This window comes from Camelus bactrianus, chromosome 20 (assembly GCF_048773025.1).
Source record: "Camelus bactrianus isolate YW-2024 breed Bactrian camel chromosome 20, ASM4877302v1, whole genome shotgun sequence".
Classification (NCBI taxonomy): Eukaryota; Metazoa; Chordata; class Mammalia; order Artiodactyla; family Camelidae; genus Camelus; species Camelus bactrianus.
The window spans coordinates 34,625,471-34,645,615 of record NC_133558.1 but is presented as its reverse complement, the minus strand read 5'-3'; the positions used below and the strand labels follow the sequence as shown (position 1 = coordinate 34,645,615).

General features: G+C 42.2%; 1 protein-coding gene across 1 annotated transcript in view; it reads right to left on the bottom strand.

The window, feature by feature from the left end:
* Positions 1 to 20,145, bottom strand: part of EFHC1 (EF-hand domain containing 1) — a 55,006-nt gene that overhangs the window by 20,392 nt on the left and 14,469 nt on the right. Inside the window, exons 4-7 of the mRNA XM_074348909.1 lie at positions 17,491 to 17,640; positions 16,084 to 16,276; positions 3,437 to 3,657; positions 164 to 304 (exon numbers count right to left, since the gene is read on the bottom strand). Coding sequence (XP_074205010.1) covers positions 164 to 304; positions 3,437 to 3,657; positions 16,084 to 16,276; positions 17,491 to 17,640 — 705 coding nt within the window. The remainder of the gene's footprint in view (positions 1 to 163; positions 305 to 3,436; positions 3,658 to 16,083; positions 16,277 to 17,490; positions 17,641 to 20,145) is intronic.

Genomic DNA, 20,145 nt, shown 5'->3' with positions numbered 1-20,145 from the left:
ATCATACTTAATACTATGCCACCAGCCTGGAGGCTGGGGCTGACGGTGGTTTAAGCAAACACGAAACTCTGACGGCTGTTACTCTACTGCTTACCGACAAAATGGACACCTGTGCACGCTGCTGAGACAGAACAAAATCTTAGGAAATAAAAATTGTCCTTACCAGTGCAGCCAAATAACGAAGCACCTTGTTGTCATTCATCAGCATTTTCATAACATCTTTTTTGGGAGCTTTTGGAATGAGTGCAAAGCAATTCTGAGCAGAGTCTTCAACTAGTCCGTAACCATTATAGGGAGGTAATTCCTAAAGAAACAGGAAGCAAGAAATAAAGCAGCTGCTACTTGTGTCAAAAATTACACTCAAGGTAACTGTACATTTCTTTTAAAAATCTATAAAGCATTTATTTAAAAGCCATTTCTATGTATACAAATGTAATCAGAAAGAAATAACACAGCACATATTCTGTTCCTCTTTATAGATTTTACACCATTATCACTGCTCACAGAAGTGACTGGCGATGCCACAACAGTAGCCCTCGGGGCTGGACTGAAACTACTGCTCACGTCCACTGACCACTTACCGCCAATGCAGAGCCTGGCCCCAACCCCGCCCCTGTGGTCCTCCCCGCACAGAGAAGCCCAGGGTCTGTGACTTCTTTCTTCTGGGGTGAGGGTCTCAGCCTGGCAGATCTGGAAACTGTCTTCTCAGTTCACCCCAAACTGTGCATCTATGTGCTGGAGTCGGGGCTGCGTGGGGGTGTCAGGACTTGGTTCATGCTACTCTTTTCCTCTCCCCCTCCATATTTCTAACATTTTTATTTCTTGATTTTTGCCTCAGAGAAATGACAGCTGCACTTCACCGAGAACTCAGACCCCCTGTCTGCACGGGACTCCCCTTCCCCAGTGAAGGAGCAAACTCAAGGACTAAATTCCAGGTGCAGAGGTTGCTGGTGAGCTGGCGTGAAAGTACAAGATGAGTTTCTCTCTCTCATTTGGGCTCCATGAAGGGCTTGAAGCATCACTACTGGATGCCAGGATCCGTTTGTCCGAAAACTTAACCCGTTCAGAAGCTGTCTTTCTCTCTCTCGTGGATGCGAGGTGGACCGCGGCAGAGTTCCATTCCTCTGACTCCTTTCTGCTGTGATTTCTTGGCAAACTCTGCTCGGGCCGTGCTTCGTGTGTACACCCCTTCCCCAAATGTTTTACTATATTGTATTCAGGAATCTTAACAAATTAGCCTAGATGATCTCTGGTCCAGGGACTTAAAACCAGGGACTCTGTTCATCCAAGGTGTAGTCCTCTCAGAACACAGATCCTTCACCCACTTCCTGGGCAAGTGATCTTCAGGGCTGGAACATGACTAGTGGATCCAGTGGATGGACAGTGACCTAATTTGATCCAAATGCAAAACCACTACTCAGTGAACATACAAGTTGCCACAGACAGAGGGCCCCTGGGTGAGACATCACATGCTAGGCTCAGAGTTACCCTGGGTGTAGGCAGAAATGCTCATGGAGAAATCTAGCGTCAACATACAATGAGAGCAGCCTGGTTGGGGACTGGGGGGGCAGCGGGCAGGGCAGAGGTTAAGGGGTTTTGAAACAGGGAGGTCAGCCTCTGAGCACCTGCCTCTCAAATTCCTCTTATGTTTCAACAGGCTTCTACCTATTTTTCCTGAACTCGTTTCCCCTGCTTGGAATGAAGACCTTCTCTAAGCACAAGCCCCCGGGCCTGCAGTCCTGGCACCGTGCTTCTCATACTCCAGGCTACTGCCTGGGTCCTGTCCTCAGCAGAGCCACTCCTCTGACTATGGACAGAACCAGTCCTGGAGACTCCTGTTCCTGCCACCTGCCCACCAGTCTCGGCCCAGGCTTTCTTAATTACACAACACACATGGCGCCCGAGTCCCCTCATCCTTCAGGTGCTGCATCTATAGCCTGGCACAGTGGCTGGTGAGCTCCCCGGGTCCCGCCTTCTTCCTTCCCCTCCCAGCACATCTCCAGCTGGAGCCGGCCTGAGACACAGCAGGCCCTGGGCTGGAGGATTCAGCAATTCGATCCTTATAGTCAGAGCTGTCTTTTGAAAGGGGGTCCTGTGATATTATTTGACACATACCCTGGCAAAAGAAAGATGGGCTGCAGGTGTTGACACGCTATTTTAAATGGGCAACAGACAAAGAGGATGGATGAGCTGCTCGTGACCCCAACAGGTATAATAAGAACCAGTGCTTTTGGTCCATGACACTGTGTCCTAATACTTCAGATGCTTCTTGAATCTGCTGTATAATGGGTAACTTTTAAAATATGCAATTGTCATTTGAAACTCTAAAATATGTGGCTGAGCCACTCTGAGGGCTCAAGTTTATGAGATTACCATTTTGGTGCATTAGAGACACCGTGAACTTCCTGTCAGGTCAGAGTGGATTTCTGTGGTGCACAGAACTGAAGTTTGCTGTTTAGCGTGATTTTCGGGAGAGCGATATTGCCATGAAAGGACACCATCCTCCAACCTCTTCAGTTAATCAGTTTTTGTTTTGCTCCTAATCAGTTTTTAAGTGAAAGGGTTTGATGAATAGGCAAGAAAAACAATGAAATGTCTTAGGGGTCTGGAATTTTAAAAGATGTCTTTTTTTTAAATCAAAAAAATTTTTTAATTATAAAATACAAGGCTTGGTATAAAAAAAGAGAAATGAAGAGTATCAGAAGAAAGGTCCCTGGGCACGTCCCACTCCTGCGGCTCCCCCATCCCGCTGCTGACAGTCTGGGGGCACACTCCCCCGGGTCTTCTCCGTATTTACAAGTAGATGTTGCATACGGTAAGTTACAAAAACAGTGCCATGTCATGTACACACAGACTCTTAAAAATGTTAGTGACATTTTTTTCATGTTAATATGCATAAACTCCCTCTTTTTTTAACTAGCCTTCTAATTATACAGATGGATATATTCTAATTTATTCTGCCAATGTCCTCACACTTTTCTATAATTAATGCTACAATACACAACCTTGTACACATCTTTTTCACAATCCCCAAACCAGATTTTCTGGGTCAAGGGATATGTAACATTTTATTTTGAAAAAAATTAAAATGATGACAAACTGCCCTTCAGAAAAGCTTTTCTTATTGGCTCAATTATTAACAGCACGTGAAAAATGCCTTTCATCACTCCAGGGCAAACACTGGATACTGCGGGTCCTTTAAAATCAAACAGATCCCCAACCTCATTATTTTCATTTTTATTTCTTTAATTATCAGTTGAGGGTCTTTTCATATGTTCGTTAGCCATTTGTGTTTCTTTTGTGAACTGCTCTATTCCACCTGCTCTGTCCGGTTTTTACCAGGTACTCACGTAAGAGCCTTTCCTACCCGCTTTCCTTAAACTTCTACATCAGAAGATGAACGTTCTCGATACCCTGAGAACTGGTGTCCAGTTACCTGCTTCACAGGAGGCGGTTCCTTCTTGCTCACGTCAATCCGCGGGAGATCGGAGATGCCAAACTTCTCTCTGTAATACTGGCGGGTGAATGGGTCGCAATCATAAATGAAGAAAGTTCTCCCGAGGATCGTGAGCGGCTTCCCGACAATGAAGTCTTTGGCCGTGAACCATTCCAACACCTCTTGATCGGAGATTTCCAGCACACACTGAGGGAAGCTCTCTAACGAGAGAGAGAGAGGAATGAGGATGGCAAGGAAGACTGACACACAGCAGCTGGGCATTCCTGAGAACCAGGGTGGGTGCAGGTGCAGCTCTGGCCAAGGGGCAGGGACTCCCCCACGCTCCCAACAGAGCACAAGGCTGTGTATTTCCATCTGTGGACGGGACCCATAAATAACAGCCCAGATGGTTTTTGGGAAGTCTCTCTCCTGTATTCAGCTTGAACTGTCCTATCCCTAAGGTCCCTAATCTTAGTAGAATTAATGCTTAGAAGGGGTCACTATAAAAGAAAAGAATACATGTCCTTTCATAGAGACAGAGTATTGTATTGATGGCAGGGGAAGCGCCAAGTCATTCAGTTCACCTTCCTGCTCCTTTATTCACACGACAAATTATGAGTGACCACATACATCATGTTCCAGGCGCACTGCTAAATATAGAGATTATAACAATTAACAACGTGGATACAATTCCTGCCATGATGGAGAAAACTTTCTGTTTGGGGCAGCAGACCCTAAACACATAAATAACAGTTTCACTTCCACTGCGATCACTGCTATTCGGACAGTCGGATCTAGTCCTGTGGCAGGAGGCGGTGACAGTCAGTGTGATGGTGAAGGTGATCTGCTCGCCTGGGGAATCAACAGATTTTCAAACGTAGAGCCGACCTTGCATTTTTAGAATAAATCCAATCTGTCACATTGTTTTATTATGAGAACTGGGTGTTGAGTTTTTAAGACTGACTCCCTGCAGCTTAGTCTCCCTAGAATCATAACGCCGCCAGTCAGTTCTGGTAAAGGTGCTGTACTTTCTCACTGGAACTACAAAGCTTGGCCCCAGACTCCGAGGACACGGGGCATGACGGAGAGGCTGGTATTCTCCTATCAGATCATTGCTAAGATGGGAGCAGAAGGAAGGAGGCTCAGATTCTGCCACAGCAGATAGAAAGTCTTACATTCCAGCCCCTCATTTGCCAAAAGAAGGGCTGGTGTTTTACCAATCATGCATCTCAAAAGCCCTGCAGAGCCAGGGTCCCCAGTCCCAGTCTACTGCCCAGCCCCACTGGGTCCCTCTGAATCACCCCAGGAAGTGACAGGCAGTGGCAGTCACAGCTCGTGACTCCATCACATTTTTAAGAATTCCTCCTGAAAATGAAAACATGACCACACAAAATTTATGGGACGCAGCAAAAGCAGTGCTAAGAGGGAAGTTTACAGTAATATAGGCCTTCCTCAAAAAAGAAGAACAATCTCCAATAAACAATCTAACCTATCAGCTAAAAGAATTAGAAAAAGAAGAGCAAAAAACCCCAAAAGTCAGCAGAAGGAAGGAAATAATTAAGATCAGGGAGGAAATAAATGAAACAGAAATTAAAAAAAAAAAAAAGAAAAAAATTAATCAAACCAAAAGCTGGTTTTTTGAAAAAGTAAATAAAATCGACAAACCTCTGGCCAAACTCACAAAGAACAAAAAAGAAGGAGCACAAATAAGCAAAATAAGAAAGGAAAATTGAGAAATTACAACAAACAAAATAGAAATACAGAATATCACACAAGAATATTATGAAAAACTGTATGGAACCAAACTGGATAACCTAGAGGAGATGGACAAGTTTCTGGAAACATACAGTCCATCACGACTGAATCAAGAAGAAACTGACCACTTGAACAAACCAATCACTAGAAATGAAATCGAATTAGCGATAAAAAACCTCCCTACAAATAGAAGTCCAGGACCAGACGGCTTCACCGGGAAATTCTACCAAACATACAAAGAACTCATACCAGTCCTTCTCAAACTCTTCCAGAAGATTGAAAAGGAGGGAATACTCTCAAACTCATTCTATGAAGCCACCATCACCCTAATACCAAAACCAGGCAAAGACACCACCAAAAAAGAGAATTACAGACCAGTATCACTGATGAACATAGATGCAAAAACCCTTACCAAAATATTAGCAAACAGAATCCAACAACAACACATAAGAAAGATTATACATCATGACCAAGTGGGGGTTCATCCCAGGGACACAAGGCTGGTTCAACGTATGCAAATCAATCAATGTAATACATCACATCAACAAGAGAAACGACAAAAACCACACGATCATCTCAAAAGATGCAGAAAAAGCATTTGATAAAATTCAACACCCATTTATGATAAAAACTCTCACCAAAGTGGGTATAGACGGAACATATCTCAACATGATAAAAGCTATATATGACAAACCTACAGCCAGCATAGTACTCAACGGTGAAAAACTCAAAAGCTCCCCACTAAAATCTGGGACAGGACAAGGCTGCCCACTATCACCACTCCTATTCAACACAGTCTTGGAAATCCTAGCCACAGCAATCAGGCAAGAGAGAGAAATAAAAGGGATCCAAATTGGAAAAGATGAGGTAAAAGTGTCACTATATATGCTTATTGTCTTCTTGATCTGATTGTTAAAAAAGTTTTAATGACACCTCCTATTTTGATATATTTGTATATTTTCTTGCAAAGCCAGGGTAAGCATAATTAACAGACTTTTAGAACCTCGTGCCTTGGGTTGGAGAGCTCAGTGGAAGGCTGTTGGTGAGCCAGATACCCTTCTTTCCACGTTACTCACCGCACACTGGTAACCTGCAATTATCTACGACAAAGAAGGAACTTTCAGAATTCCTGATACTTTTAACTCCATCTGTCATAAAAAAGTATGTAACTTTTATTCATCTTCACTACTTAAAAGGCTCTGGAATTTTGAAGATGGCGGAGTAGAAGGACGCTCGCAGGTCACCCTCTCCCACAAATACACCAAGACCCACATCTACAGACCCACTCAGCCAACCAGAGCACCTGCGGAACTCCGACGGAACATCGCCCTCTTCAAAAGATAAAGACGCCAAAATTCTGGTAGGAGAAAAGGAAAAAAGAAAGAACAAAAGGCAAAGCAGCCCGGGACGGGTCCCGCGGGGAGGGAGCGGCAAAGGAGGACTGGCGCTCGCTCACTGGGTCTCCCCTCTCCCACTGAGAGGCCAGCAGGACGGAGGGGGAGCCTCCGAGGCTTGGATCTGTACAGAGCAGCCCTTGACTGACAAAACTAAGTTAAACGGGCACAAAGCGTCCCCCCGACACCCAGCCTGAGACGCGGGACGGCAGCGGCAGGCAGCGCCAGGCTGCACAAGCTGGGAGGAGGACGGAAGTGGCTGCACGGAGGCAGCCCTGGGGGACTACAAGGGGCTGCGCGCCGTGGCTGTGGGTGTACAGGGCAGAACAACCTGGGCCCTCCATAAAACAGCAAGGTTGATGTGCTCTCGGGGGAAGGGTGCATACCCCAATCTCTGAAAACCGACGGAAACTTTTCGGGGGAAGAGAGGCGGGGCTCAGGCACAGCCGCCATATCCCCCAGCGCTGAGCACCCAGGCGGGGGTGGGGGCGAAACCTGCATCCGCACCGAAGGGCTTAGCAGCCTCAAAGGCCAGACTGAGACTGGCCTGCAGCCCGGGGCAGATAGGATCCTTCCATCCTGGTCCCTCAGAGAACTTGCTCCACAAAGACAAACAAGGAGCTGGGTTTTGGCTCGGAGCAGGGACAGTGCTGTCCCTCGATCTTCCCCGAGCCCACCTGCGGAGCGCCGACCAGGGCGGAGCGCGCAGCCGCACAGAGCAGCAGAGCTACCAGGGCACAGGTAGAGGGAGAGCGGCCCCCCGCCTTTCGGGCAGGAACACAGCCCCTGACCGAGGTGCTGGGAGGGGGCACGACCCGCCCTCCTACCTGGCCAGTCCGCAACATCTGACTGCGGCATCCAGAGGGGCAGCGACCCGCCCGCCCACAGCAGAGGAGAGCTGCACCTGACCCAGTGTTAGGAGGAGGTGCGATCTGCTTGCCGACAGGTGCTGGGAACAGCACAGAAGAGAGCGCCAACGGAGGGCCTCTGAAAACAGCAAGCTGAGCTTCCAAAACAGGACGAAGACAGAAAGACTTCACATTAAAAGCACACAGACTCCAGGAGAACACCGACAACCCCCCCCTTTTTTTTTTAAATCTGTTTTTACCTGTTCTATTTTCTATTACTCTCTTAATTTTTACTTCTTAATTCATTTCTATTTCTCTTGGGTTTTGATGTCCTGTTATTGATTAGACACAGGTTTCAAATACATCTATTCATTCCCCCCTCTTTTTTTAAAGGTTTTAAAAGGACGTCTCAACCCGATTAATACTCTGCTTCAACTCCCTCTTCTATTATTCATTATACACTGTTTTCAAACCCTCTTTCTCCCTTCTTTTAAAATTCTCTCTCTCTCTCATTTTTTTTCTTTTTTTCCTAAGTTCTATTCCTAAATAGGCATTAGATAGATAAAATCCTTAAGGACCAAAATAGACAACTGATACTCCATAAACCACAGTGCCAGAGATGTATGAGCAAGATGAAGAAGCAGAGAAACCTTTCCCAATTGAAAGAACAAGAGAAATCCTCTGAAAGAAAGATCAATGAAATAGACATTGATAGCCTACTAGATCAAGATTTCAAAAGAGTGATCAAATTGCTGAAGGAATTAAGAGACAGTGTTTAGAGATATAAAATATGTCAAAAATGAAATTGAAGCTATAAAGAAGAGCCAAGTAGAATGGGTAAACTCATTGACAGAGATGAGGAATGATCTAATAGCTGGGCAAAGCCGACTAGATAATGCAGAGGAACGAATTAGTGATCTAGAAGACAGGGCAACAGAAAGCACCCATTCAGAAGAACTACAAGATAAGCAAATAAAAAATACTGAAAATAGCATAAGGGACCTATGGGATAATACAAAGCATCCCAATCTTCGCATAATAGGGGTCCCAGAAGGGGAAGAAAGATCAAAGGGGATTGAAAAGGTTTTTGAAGAAATCATGACTGAAAACTTCCCAAACTTAAAGAAGGAATCAGATATCCAAGTACAGGAAGCTCAGAGGGTCCCAAACAGGAAGAACCCAAATAGACCCACACCACGACATATCATAATCAAGATGGCCAGAGTCAAGGATAAAGAAATGATTCTAAAGGTAGCAAGAGAAAAGCAAAGAGTAAGTTACAAGGGAACCCCCATAAGGCTCTCAGCTGATTTCTCTACACAAACACTACAGGCCAGAAGGGAGTGGCAAGATATATTCAAAGCCCTGAATGAAAAAAAGATGCAGCCTAGGATACTTTATCCAGCAAGGCTATCCTTTAGGATAGAAGGAGAAATAAAGAGTTTCACAGACAAAAAAAAAGCTGCAGGAGTTTAGCAACACTAAACCCATGCTAAAAGAAATAGTGAAAGGTCTATTCTAAATAGAAAAGCAGCAGGATGCTACAGAAATGAGAAACTCACAACTGGAAAGGTGATAACTCATGAATTACAAATAAAGTAAACACGAAATTATAAAAGAAGACATACAAATCACTGAGAGTGGGAGAGTGAGGAAGGGAAATACAGAGTATTTTTTTCTTTCTTTTTAAAATTTTCTTAACAGTAGGAGGGGTTTGAGATCATGTTACTATCAGTTTAACAAAAACAGTTACAGTAATGGGTTGATAGATTTACAAAAAAGGGTAACCACAAGCCAAAAATTTACAAAGGAGTCACAAAAATTAAATAAAATCCATGATAATACAAAGGAAAATTACCAAACCACAAAAGGAAGAAGAAAGGAACAAAGAGGATATACCAATTCAACTGCAAAGATAAGTTCAAAATGGCAATAAACACACATATATCATTAATTACTGTAAATGTTAATGGACTAAATGCTCCAGTCAAAAGACACAGAGTGGCAGACTGGATAATAAAGCAAGAACCTTCAATATGCTGCATACAAGAGACCCACTTTAGGGAGAAGGACACATATAGATTGAGAGTGAAAGGATGGAAAAGGATATTCCATGCAAATGGAAAAGCCAAAAAAGCAGGTGTTGCAGTACTGATTTCAGACAAAACAGACTTTAAAACAAAGGCCATAAAGAAAGATAAAGGACATTTTATAATGATTAAAGGAGTGATACAAGATGAGGATATTACACTCGTTAATATATATGCACCCAATATAGGAGCACCTAAGTACATACAAGAATTACTAACAGAGATAAAGGGGGATATTGATGGGAATACAATCATAGTTGGAGATTTTAACACTGCATTAACATCACTAGACAGATCTTCCAGACAGAAAATAAACAAGGCAACAGAGAAATTAAATACTACAACAGAAAAACTAGATTTGGTGGATATTTTCAGAGCATTACACCCCCCAAAAATAGGATATACATTCTTTTCAAGTGCACATGGAACATTTTCCAGGATCGATCATGTACTTGGGCACAAAGAAACCTCAACAATTTTAAGAAGATAGAAATTATCTCAAGCATCTTTACCGACCACAATGCCATGAAACTGGAAATCAACAACAGAGAAACAAAGGAGAAAAAAAGGAAAGCATGGAGATTAAACAATGTTATTGAAAAAACAATGGATCAATGAGGAAATCAAAGCTGAAATTAAAAAATACCTTGAGACAAATGATAATGAAAGCACAACCACTCAAAACCTATGGGACACAGCAAAGGCAGTGCTAAGAGGGAAGTCTATAGCGATACAGGCCTTCCTCAAAAAAGAAGAACAATCTCAAATAAACAATTTAACCCACCACCTGAATGAATTAGAAAAAGAAGAACAAAAAGCCCCAAAAAGCAGCAGAAGGAAGGAAATAATAAAGATCAGAGAGGAATTAAATACATTAGAGATTAACAAGACCATAGAAAAAATCAACCAAACCAAAAGCTGGTTTTTTGAAAAAGTAAATAAAATCGACAAACCTCTGGCCAAACTCACAAAGAAAAAAGAGAGAGCACAAATTAGCAAAATAAGAAAGGAAAATGGAGAAATTACAACAAACAAAATAGAAATACAGAATATCATACGAAAATATTATGAAAAACTATATGGAACCAAACTGGATAACCTAGAGGAGATGGACAAGTTTCTGGAAACATACTGTCCACCAAAACTGAATCAAGAAGAATCTGAACGCTTGAACAATCCGATCACTAGAAAGGAAATAGAAATAGCAATTAAAAACCTCCCTACAAGTAAAAGTCCAGGACCAGACGGCTTCACCGGGGAATTCTACCAAACATACAAAGAAGAACTCATACCAGTCCTTCTCAAACTCTTCCAGACGATTGAAAAGGAGGGAATACTCCCAAACTCATTCTATGAAGCCACCATCACCCTGATACCAAAACCAGGCAAAGACACTACAAAAAAAGAGAATTTATAGGCCAATATCACTGATGAACATAGACGCCAAAATCCTCACCAAAATTTTAGCAAATAGAATCCAACAACACATAAGAAAGATTATACGTCATGACCAAGTGGGGTTCATCCCAGGGACACAAGGCTGGTTCAACATACACAAATCAATCAGTGTAATACATCACATCAACAAGAGAAAGGACAAAAACCACATGATCATCTCAATCGATGCAGAAAAAGCATTTGATAAAATTCAACACCCATTTATGATAAAAACTCTCGCCAAAGTGGGTATAGAGGGAACATATCTCAACATAATAAAAGCTATATATGACAAACCTACAGCCAGCATAGTACTCAACGGTGAAAAACTCAAAAGCTTCCCACTAAAATCTGGGACAAGACAAGGCTGCCCACTATCACCACTCCTATTCAACATAGTCCTGGAAGTCCTAGCCACAGCAGTCAGGCAAGAGAAAGAAATAAAAGGGATCCAAATTGGAAAAGAAGAGGTAAAAGTGTCATTATATGCTGATGACATGTTACTATATATAGAAAACCCTAAAAGGTCCACACAAAAGCTACTAGAGCTGATTGAAGAATTCAGCAAGGTAGCAGGTTACAAAATTAACGTTCAAAAATCAGTTGCATTTCTTTACACTAACGATAAATCAACAGAAGAAGAAAGTAAAGAAACAATCCCCTTTAAAATAGCACCCAAAGTAATAAAATATCTGGGAATAAATCTAACCAAGGAGGTGAAAGAATTGTACACAGAAAACTATAAACCACTGATGAAGGAAATTAAAGAAGACTTTAAAAAATGGGAAGATATTCCATGCTCTTGGATTGGAAGAATCAATATTGTTAAAATGGTCACACTGCCCAAGGCAATCTACAGATTTAATGCAATCCCTATCCAATTACCCAGGACATATTTCACAGAACTAGAAAAAATCATAATAAAATTCATACGGAACCATCAAAGACCTAGAATTGCCAAAGCATTACTGAAGAGAAAGAAAGAGGCTGGAGGAATAACTCTCCCAGACTTCAGACAATACTATAGAGCTACAGTCATCAAGACAGCATGGTATTGGTACCAAAACAGACATATAGACCAATGGAACAGAATAGAGAGCCCAGAAATGAACCCACAAACTTTTGGTCAACTCATCTTCGACAAAGGAGGCAAGAATATACATTGGAATAAAGACAGTCTCTTCAGCAAATGGTGTTGGGAAAATTGGACAGCAGCATGTAAAACAATGAAGCTAGAACACTCCCTTACACCATATACAAAAATCAACTCAAAATGGATTAAAGACTTAAACATAAGACAAGATACAATAAACCTCCTAGAGGAAAACATAGGCAAAACATTATCTGACATACATTTCAAAAATTTTCTCCTAGAAGAAATAAAAGCAAGAATAAACAAAAGGGACCTAATGAAACTTACAAGCTTCTGCACAGCAAAGGAAACCAGAAGTAAAACAAGAAGAAAACCTACGGAATGGGAGAAAATTTTTGCAAGTGAAACCGACAAAGGCTTGATCTCCAGAATATATAAGCAGCTCATACGACTCAATAAGAAAAAAATAAACCCAATCCAAAAATGGGCAGAAGACCTAAACAAGCAATTCTCCAAGGAAGACATACAAATGATCAAAAAGCACATGAAGAAATGCTCAATATCACTAATTATCAGAGAAATACAAATCAAAACTACAATGAGGTATCACCTCACACCAGTCAGAATGGCCGTCATTCAAAAATCCACAAATGACAAATGCTGGAGAGGCTGTGGAGAAAGGGGAACCCTCCTACACTGCTGGTGGGAATGCAGTTTGGTGCAGCCACTATGGAAAACAGTGTGGAGATTCCTCAAAAGACTAGGAATAGACTTACCATATGACCCAGGAATCCCACTCCTGGGCTTGTATCCAGAAGGAAATCTACTTCAGGATGACACCTGCACCCCAATGTTCATAGCAGCACTATTTACAATAGCCAAAACATGGAAACAGCCTAAATGTCCATCAACAGGTGACTGGATAAAGAAGAGGTGGTATATTTATACAATGGAATACTACTCAGCCATAAAAACCAACAACATAATGCCATTTGCAGCAACATGGATGCTCCTGGAGAATGTCATTCTAAGTGAAGTAAGCCAGAAAGAGAAAGAAAAATACCATATGAGATCGCTCATATGTGGAATCTAAAAAACAAAAAAAACAAAAACAAACAAACAAAAACAAAGCATAAATAAAGGACAGAAATAGACTCACAGACAGAGAATACAGACTTGTGGTTACCAGGGGGGTGGAGGGTGGGAAGGGATAGACTGGGATTTCAAAATTGTAGAATAGACTACACTGTATAGCACAGGGAAATATACACAAAATGTTATAACTCACAGAGAAAAAAATGTGACAATGAGTGTGTATATGTCCATGAATGACTGAAAAATTGTGCTGAACACTGGAATTTGACACAACATTGTAAAATGATTATAAATCAATAAAAAATGTTAAAAAAAAAAAAAAAAGGCGGCTCTGGCAGGGAGAACTTTTGAAAGATACTCCCATAATGACTTGTACTGTCCAACACACACCCTCTGCCCAGCCGCCATCTCTAAGACGTCCCCAAACACATCACACTTACTCCTGACCCCCAGCCCCACCTTTGTTCGTCTCTCTAAAGTGCTCTCTCCCGTTGTTCTCTGCGGTTCTAATCCAGCGCCATTCCCAGCGCTCCCACAAAGCCTTCTTTAGTCTTTCTAGCTCACACCTCTTCTGAGCTCCATCTACATGACATACCTAGTTACAAAAGCAGATGCCTAGCACACGTGTGTTACTGTTTAAGAGATATGAGCACTTATGTGACTTGTCTCCCCAGCCACTAGAAGTGACCGAAGGGTGGGGATTCTAAGTCTGGGGGTGACGTTTCCTTTTATCCTCCACAGCACTTAGCCCACGGCACAGCTCCTGCAGCAGATACTTAACTCTCGTCTATTTGAATTCAATAAAAGTTATCCACTGGAATCAGAAATGGACACAACATTGTAAACTGACCATACTTAAATTAAAAAAAATAGAATCACATGAAAAATTATCCACTGGATAAACGCCTCTGAGAGTCAATCAGACGCTTCAACACCGCGGTTCATGTCAAAGGAATTACTTAGCTGGTGGGAGCGCGGCCTTTTCTGTCCTGCTCCTGCACGACTCACAGTAACTTTCACAAAAGACATGTGTCCCACCTTCTCAGGGAACCAGACATCTGTCACCAGGCTGCCTCTCTATATACCTCTGATGATAATTTTGTTCAGATTTGGGAAGTTTTGGAAGAGGATGATTACATATTGAAAAGCTGAAACACAGGCCACAAGGAAAAGGCAGACAAGCATGGAACCTGAGGGGTCAAGAGTCAGTTTAGGGGACACATTTTCATGCCACCCTGAATACACTCCCATTCCTTCTCTTAATTGGCCATAGCTCCAACTTTTATTAGCTCCAGACGGCAGCCTGCCAGGCTCACTGAAGCACTCAGGAAGGCCCAAGATAGGACAAAAGTCCCTGTGTCAGGGAACTTGAAGAGGGTTCTATGGGAGCAAAGCAGCAGCAGCCAGACTCGGCTGAACCAGGGCCCAGAGCCGGTCATCGCTACTTGAGGATGTAAGCCGTGCTAGCAACTATCCTCATCTCAAAAAAAGAGATGCTTAACGTTAACTTTCTTAATTTTAAAATGGCCGTTTCACTCCCTTCTCCTTGACCTCATGCTCCTCTGCCTCACCCGCAGCCGTTCTAATGCGCAGCCTTTGGACGTGTGTCCTGTGTGTGCTGTTTCGTGTGTATTTTACTTGATGTGTCATTGCGTTATACATCTCATTTTACTTCTTTTTTTCTAAACCGCACCATGTATTTGAGATGCATTCATTTGCTCTTTTGCACAATTTGTTTATTGCTTCTATCTACTACATATGTAGCAATATACACCTGCACTACATTTTGATTATCCAGCCTTCTAGTGCTGGAACTCTCCAAGTACTTGTCCCCAGCCGACTGTGTTTTGTTTTGTTTTTTTAAACACTGTGCAGGCCCAGCAATACGTGCGGGTAGTGTTGTATTTAGTCTTCAGACTGCCAATCTGTTTGTAACGTCTAAGACAAACCTTTTGCTCAATACCTGGATTTTCCTATCTCCCAGTTCCAAAAAAACAGAGTAAAAGGAAAAAAAACAAAAAACAATGAAAGTATTTATAGAGCTCTGTCAGCCATCCAAGCATTGGTCATTACATGTGACCAAGATGACATCTCTGTAAGAGAAAATTCTTAAACTATTAGGTCAATAACTAAAACAAGTCTACTTATCCTGGAGAAATAATGACGGACGGCGTTATCTCAGCTGCATTTTGTTTGCCTTCCCACACTCCAATCCTCAAGGGACTTTTATACCAGCAAAGAAAGACCAGGGGTTAATACAGCAGTGTTCCACGTCTTTGAGTCATAGATGTGCCTTTCCCCACCTGAAGTTATCCCACATAGAAACTTCCTGATGAGGAGGTGGTTGAGGTGACAAGTAAAGGCAGGAAAGCATGTAGGAATGGTCAGCTGTATCTCTGAATGAACAGAAGCTTGTTTCAGAAATGTACTAAAAATATGGTGTCAAACTGCTTCAGCTCGGAAGCCTTGCTCTTCCACACTTTAAGTCTCCCATCACAGGTATATATAGAATAGATAAACAAGATTATACTGTAAAGCACAGGGAAATATATATAAGATCTGGTGGTAGCTCACGGTGAAAAAGATTGCGACACTGTATAACTGAAAAATTGTGCTCTACACTGGAAATTGACATAACATTGTAAACTGACTATAACTCAGTAAGATAAAGTTAAAAAAGAAATCTACTGCTGTTCTGGTTTTGTTCCCTTGATCTGGGTATCAGTCATCTCTGCAGGACCACTGAATCCAGAGACAAGCCTGGACCGAGGGGTCAGTAAAGAAGGGAAGGGATGAAAGGCCGTTTTGTGAGCACCTACATGAAGGCAGCCAGAACTTCCCAAGTGTAAAGAGAATGAGCACGCTGATCGAGTAACTTGACAGAGATGAAGGGAGTTATCCTCAACTAAGGGAGGATAAACTGAATCAAACCTACTTGCATTCTCCACCAAAACCTTGGGCATGCGCTGGCGGTTCATCAGGAGCGGGAAGGGATCGCGCCCATTGTTCCGTTCATGGACCTCGCGAATTTCCACCGTGTCATCCATGAGATAGTAATGAATGATGTAGTTCCGACATTCACCAAACATGCTGTCGGTGTCATCCCAGATGGCGTAGAACCGAAGAACCTTTGAGGGACCCAAAGCAGTGACTTTCATAAGAATCCTACTACAGGTGGAGAGTTTAACTTAGCTACTTTGGCGTTTATGAATCAGACAAAGGTGAAAAGATTAGCTGGAAAGACTATGAAGTAATCTCAGATGGTTAAAAAATTTTTAAGTATTTACCAAAGATACAAAAACATCTGAAATTATATACTAGATGTCAACAGCTGGAAAGTATTAAATAACAGGCTTTCATGCTTGTGCTGAGAGAGGATTTATTTTGATCCAAAATATTAGTCAGTGAAAGAGAAGCTGCGTTAAAAGAGCAGCAGGTCCTTTATTCAATGGTTTAAATGAATTAATCAAGGTACATGTGGATGGTTTGTATATAATTAGTATTGAAAGAATTTTCATTTATTAATCCAGAATTTTCATTTATTCATTCATTAATCAGTCTTTTTTTTTAGTTCCTTCAGCTGTTCCTTCTAGCAACAGCATCAACAACGCAATTGTTAAACACAAAATAATAACAGACACGTGACTGACATAAAGACCGTCCTTAAAAGTACTTGCTAGGGCTAGGTAAACTCTTCCAAACCGAAAGGAATTACATTTCTGAGAGAAAAAGCGCAGCCAACAAGCACTGAGGGTGACGTCTGTTTTCTCTCTCTTTTTAGTGCAGAAAGGAGACTCAGACCTGCCTCTACGCACCAGCCCACGAGGGGAGACCGGAAGGCTGGACAGAATTGGAAAACACCCGGAACGTTCTGTACTCATTAATATCACATTTAACAAGGAAGCATCTGCAGCGGGAATGCTGGGAAATGACTACTTTAACATCAGGAACCTATGTATATATGCAATAGCTTTGAAATTACCCAACAACTCATTTAAGGGTTCCCACAGGATTCTCCGAGATTAACTCATACTTGGGAAGAGACGTCGGCGGTTGGAAATGTGAAGTCGGGAGCAGACATAGCCCAGGAATCGCTCTAAGGTTAACACTTCGGTGGAAACTCACAATGCTCAACTCCACAACCTCGCTGGAGTCTCTGACGTGACACTAAGGCATTCCTGTACCTCTAACCCTGGATGAAACCACAAAGACAGCACCGTATCCAACCAGTTAAATTACGGGAGTGGTGTTTCAAAACGCACGTCTACCAGGACAGCTTGCCAACGAGCAGTGTCGCGCATCTGGGAACAAGTAAATCTAGTGAGGTGCCTGGGTCACTTACTTGTTTGTCAAAGGTGAGAAACTGCTTGAGTTGATCAAAGTCCGAGGGGGTCACGTACTTACGAAGAGGCTGTTTCCGGAGTTCAGTGTAAGGGTCGAGAGCCATCTTTTCTGGCGGATTTAATTCAATTCCTTGACTTTCCAAAAATACCTAAAAAATTCAAAATTAATAGTGATCATCTTTCTTGAAGCTTCTCAAAGTTAAGAATTAAGTGATAGTATAAAAATAAGCATAAGAATTTCTATGCCATTGCCCATGTTAATCATTCGTTCACAGCTTGGGCATGTCTTAGTGGTACCAAGCCTCCAACTGACCCACTCCGATAATCCAAATAATTGATAATTACCTTAAGCATAACTGGGAGACATGATGGTAAGGTAACTGGCTCCAAATATGAATTCTGATCAATTAGTTAGTCAGATGCCCAGTAACAAAGCACTAAGATTGTTTACATACACACTTTGGGAACCTAACCATAGTTTGAACAATACGGAATTCATTTCAGATACGGGGTAACGGCAAAGGGAAGCCAAAATCAAATTCCCAGCTTTCCATCTCATTTAAAACAATTACATGTTATGCATCCCCCCCCCCAAAAAAAAAGAAAGAAAAAGAAAACATACTCAGTGATTATTTTGGACCAAAAAAAATTTCAGCCAAACAGGAAACACAGATCAAATGCTCAAATCTCGTTAGAAAAAGTTAGAGAAAGCATCTGAATTTGGCATGATCTTGAATTTTATTTTGCTAATTATGAACAAATACAGTATTACTTTAAGTCACTATATATTTTAATACCACTTGACAATTCTCCTCAAAAGCACCACAATAAACTATCATTTTTGTTGTTCAGAAAAAGAAAAGAACAATTTCCTGGGATCTGTCTACATTCTGAAAGTGGAAATTAATCTGAAATCTGGGCTTCTTTGGGGGGTTGTGTGGTTTCCAAAATATTTGAGCTCTAGTATTCACTCTGCTGCTAACTAGCTTGTAATCTTAGTATCTGAAGTTTTACTAGGCAGTCTCCAATATCCTTTCAATAGTAAAATATGATTTCAACATCTATTACAACTACTGAGCTGCAGATGACAATAAAGTTCCCCTCTCCCGTGGACGGGGTACAAGTGCAGTAGGACTATTGGCTGAAGTGTTTAATGGGTGTTTTACTCCTTTCTGTTGCTTCCAACAGATAAGCAGACCCTCTGTGAACCTGACCTTAGGGATTGTGGCAGGAAAGTAGAAGCTTCCTCAAGTTGACTGTTCTTCCTGTCTTTTAGAGAAAGACCAAACTCTCTGAAGTGATTATTCTAAAGTGTCCCAGGAGAAGGGGAGAGAAGGGACTGTCTTTGAGGGCAAGACGTGAGGAAAGGGGAGATTCCCGCCGACTGGAAAACAGACCCAGCTTGGAGGGTCCTGGAAGAGCAAGGCTCCCAACGTGCCCTGCAGGGCTGCGCGGAGCACGGCCGTAGCCCATCAGGCTCGGGCATTCGGTCCTGTCTCCTACGCACAGCAAGGCATCAGGGAGGTGCCCTCGGTCCCTGGACAACCTGTGGATCCTGCCTGGGTGACCCCTTTAGGTCTGGGAGAGCCGCAGCTTCCTTGCTGTTCTCAGGGCTTGGAATCTCTGACAAAGCTGAGAGCAAACAGAAACACCAGGCCAGTTGGACTAGGGTTCACACAGGTCTTCAGTTACTTTTAAGACAAAATAGTATTTCTCATGCGCCTGCATCTGTGGAGTAGGACTCACATCTGCTATGCTAGGAGTAATACTTTAATGAAGATAATAAATCCTAGCTCTCTGAGTTCCAGAGCTTTATTTTTTAATGTGTTTGGTTCATTGTGTCTACAGGACCGTTTATTTGGAGCAGTGAGGAGGGGGTGAGAGGGATGGTGATGACGATATAATTGAACAGAGGTGGTTCTTTGTCCAAATCACCCTATAAAGACGGCTATCTTCCTTATCTGCTCATAGGTCCAGCCCTAAATGTGTATAATTTTTAACTGTTATAGGAGTCAACTTCTAACCTAACAGACCAATGAATCATCAGTGCCTGAAACACTCAGCCCTAGTCAATCACCAGCATTAAAACAGTTGACCCTCATTATTCACAGATTCTGTATCTGCAGATTTGGTTACTTGCTTAAACTTATTTGTAATCAGTCCCCACCACCATGTACAGAGTGCTGAGAACTTTGAGTTGCCTGATGCACGTGTTCCCAGCTGAGGCTGAACAAGGTGATATCCTGCCTTCTGGTTTCAGATTTCATTTTGAAAGTGCGTCCTTTTCACAGTCTACTTGGTGCCACTTTTTCCCACTTTCGTGTTCTTCGTGGTTTTGCTGTTTAAAGTGGCCCCAACCTTAGTGCTGTGGTGCTGTCTCATGTTCTGAGTGCACAAAGACTGTGATAAGTACTTACTGCCACTAAACTGTACATCTGAAAATGATTAAGGCAGTGAATTTTATGTTATGTATAGTTTACCACACACAAAAAGGCAGCTGTGAGGTACCTTAAGAAAAAATGTGTTAGCTAAACTTCATTCAGGCATGACTTACACGTGCTGTTGGCCACGAGTTCAGTGGTAATGAATCAACAATATATTTTGCAAGTATATTTCAGCAAAGTGAAGCCGAAATCAAATTCCTAGCTTTCCAT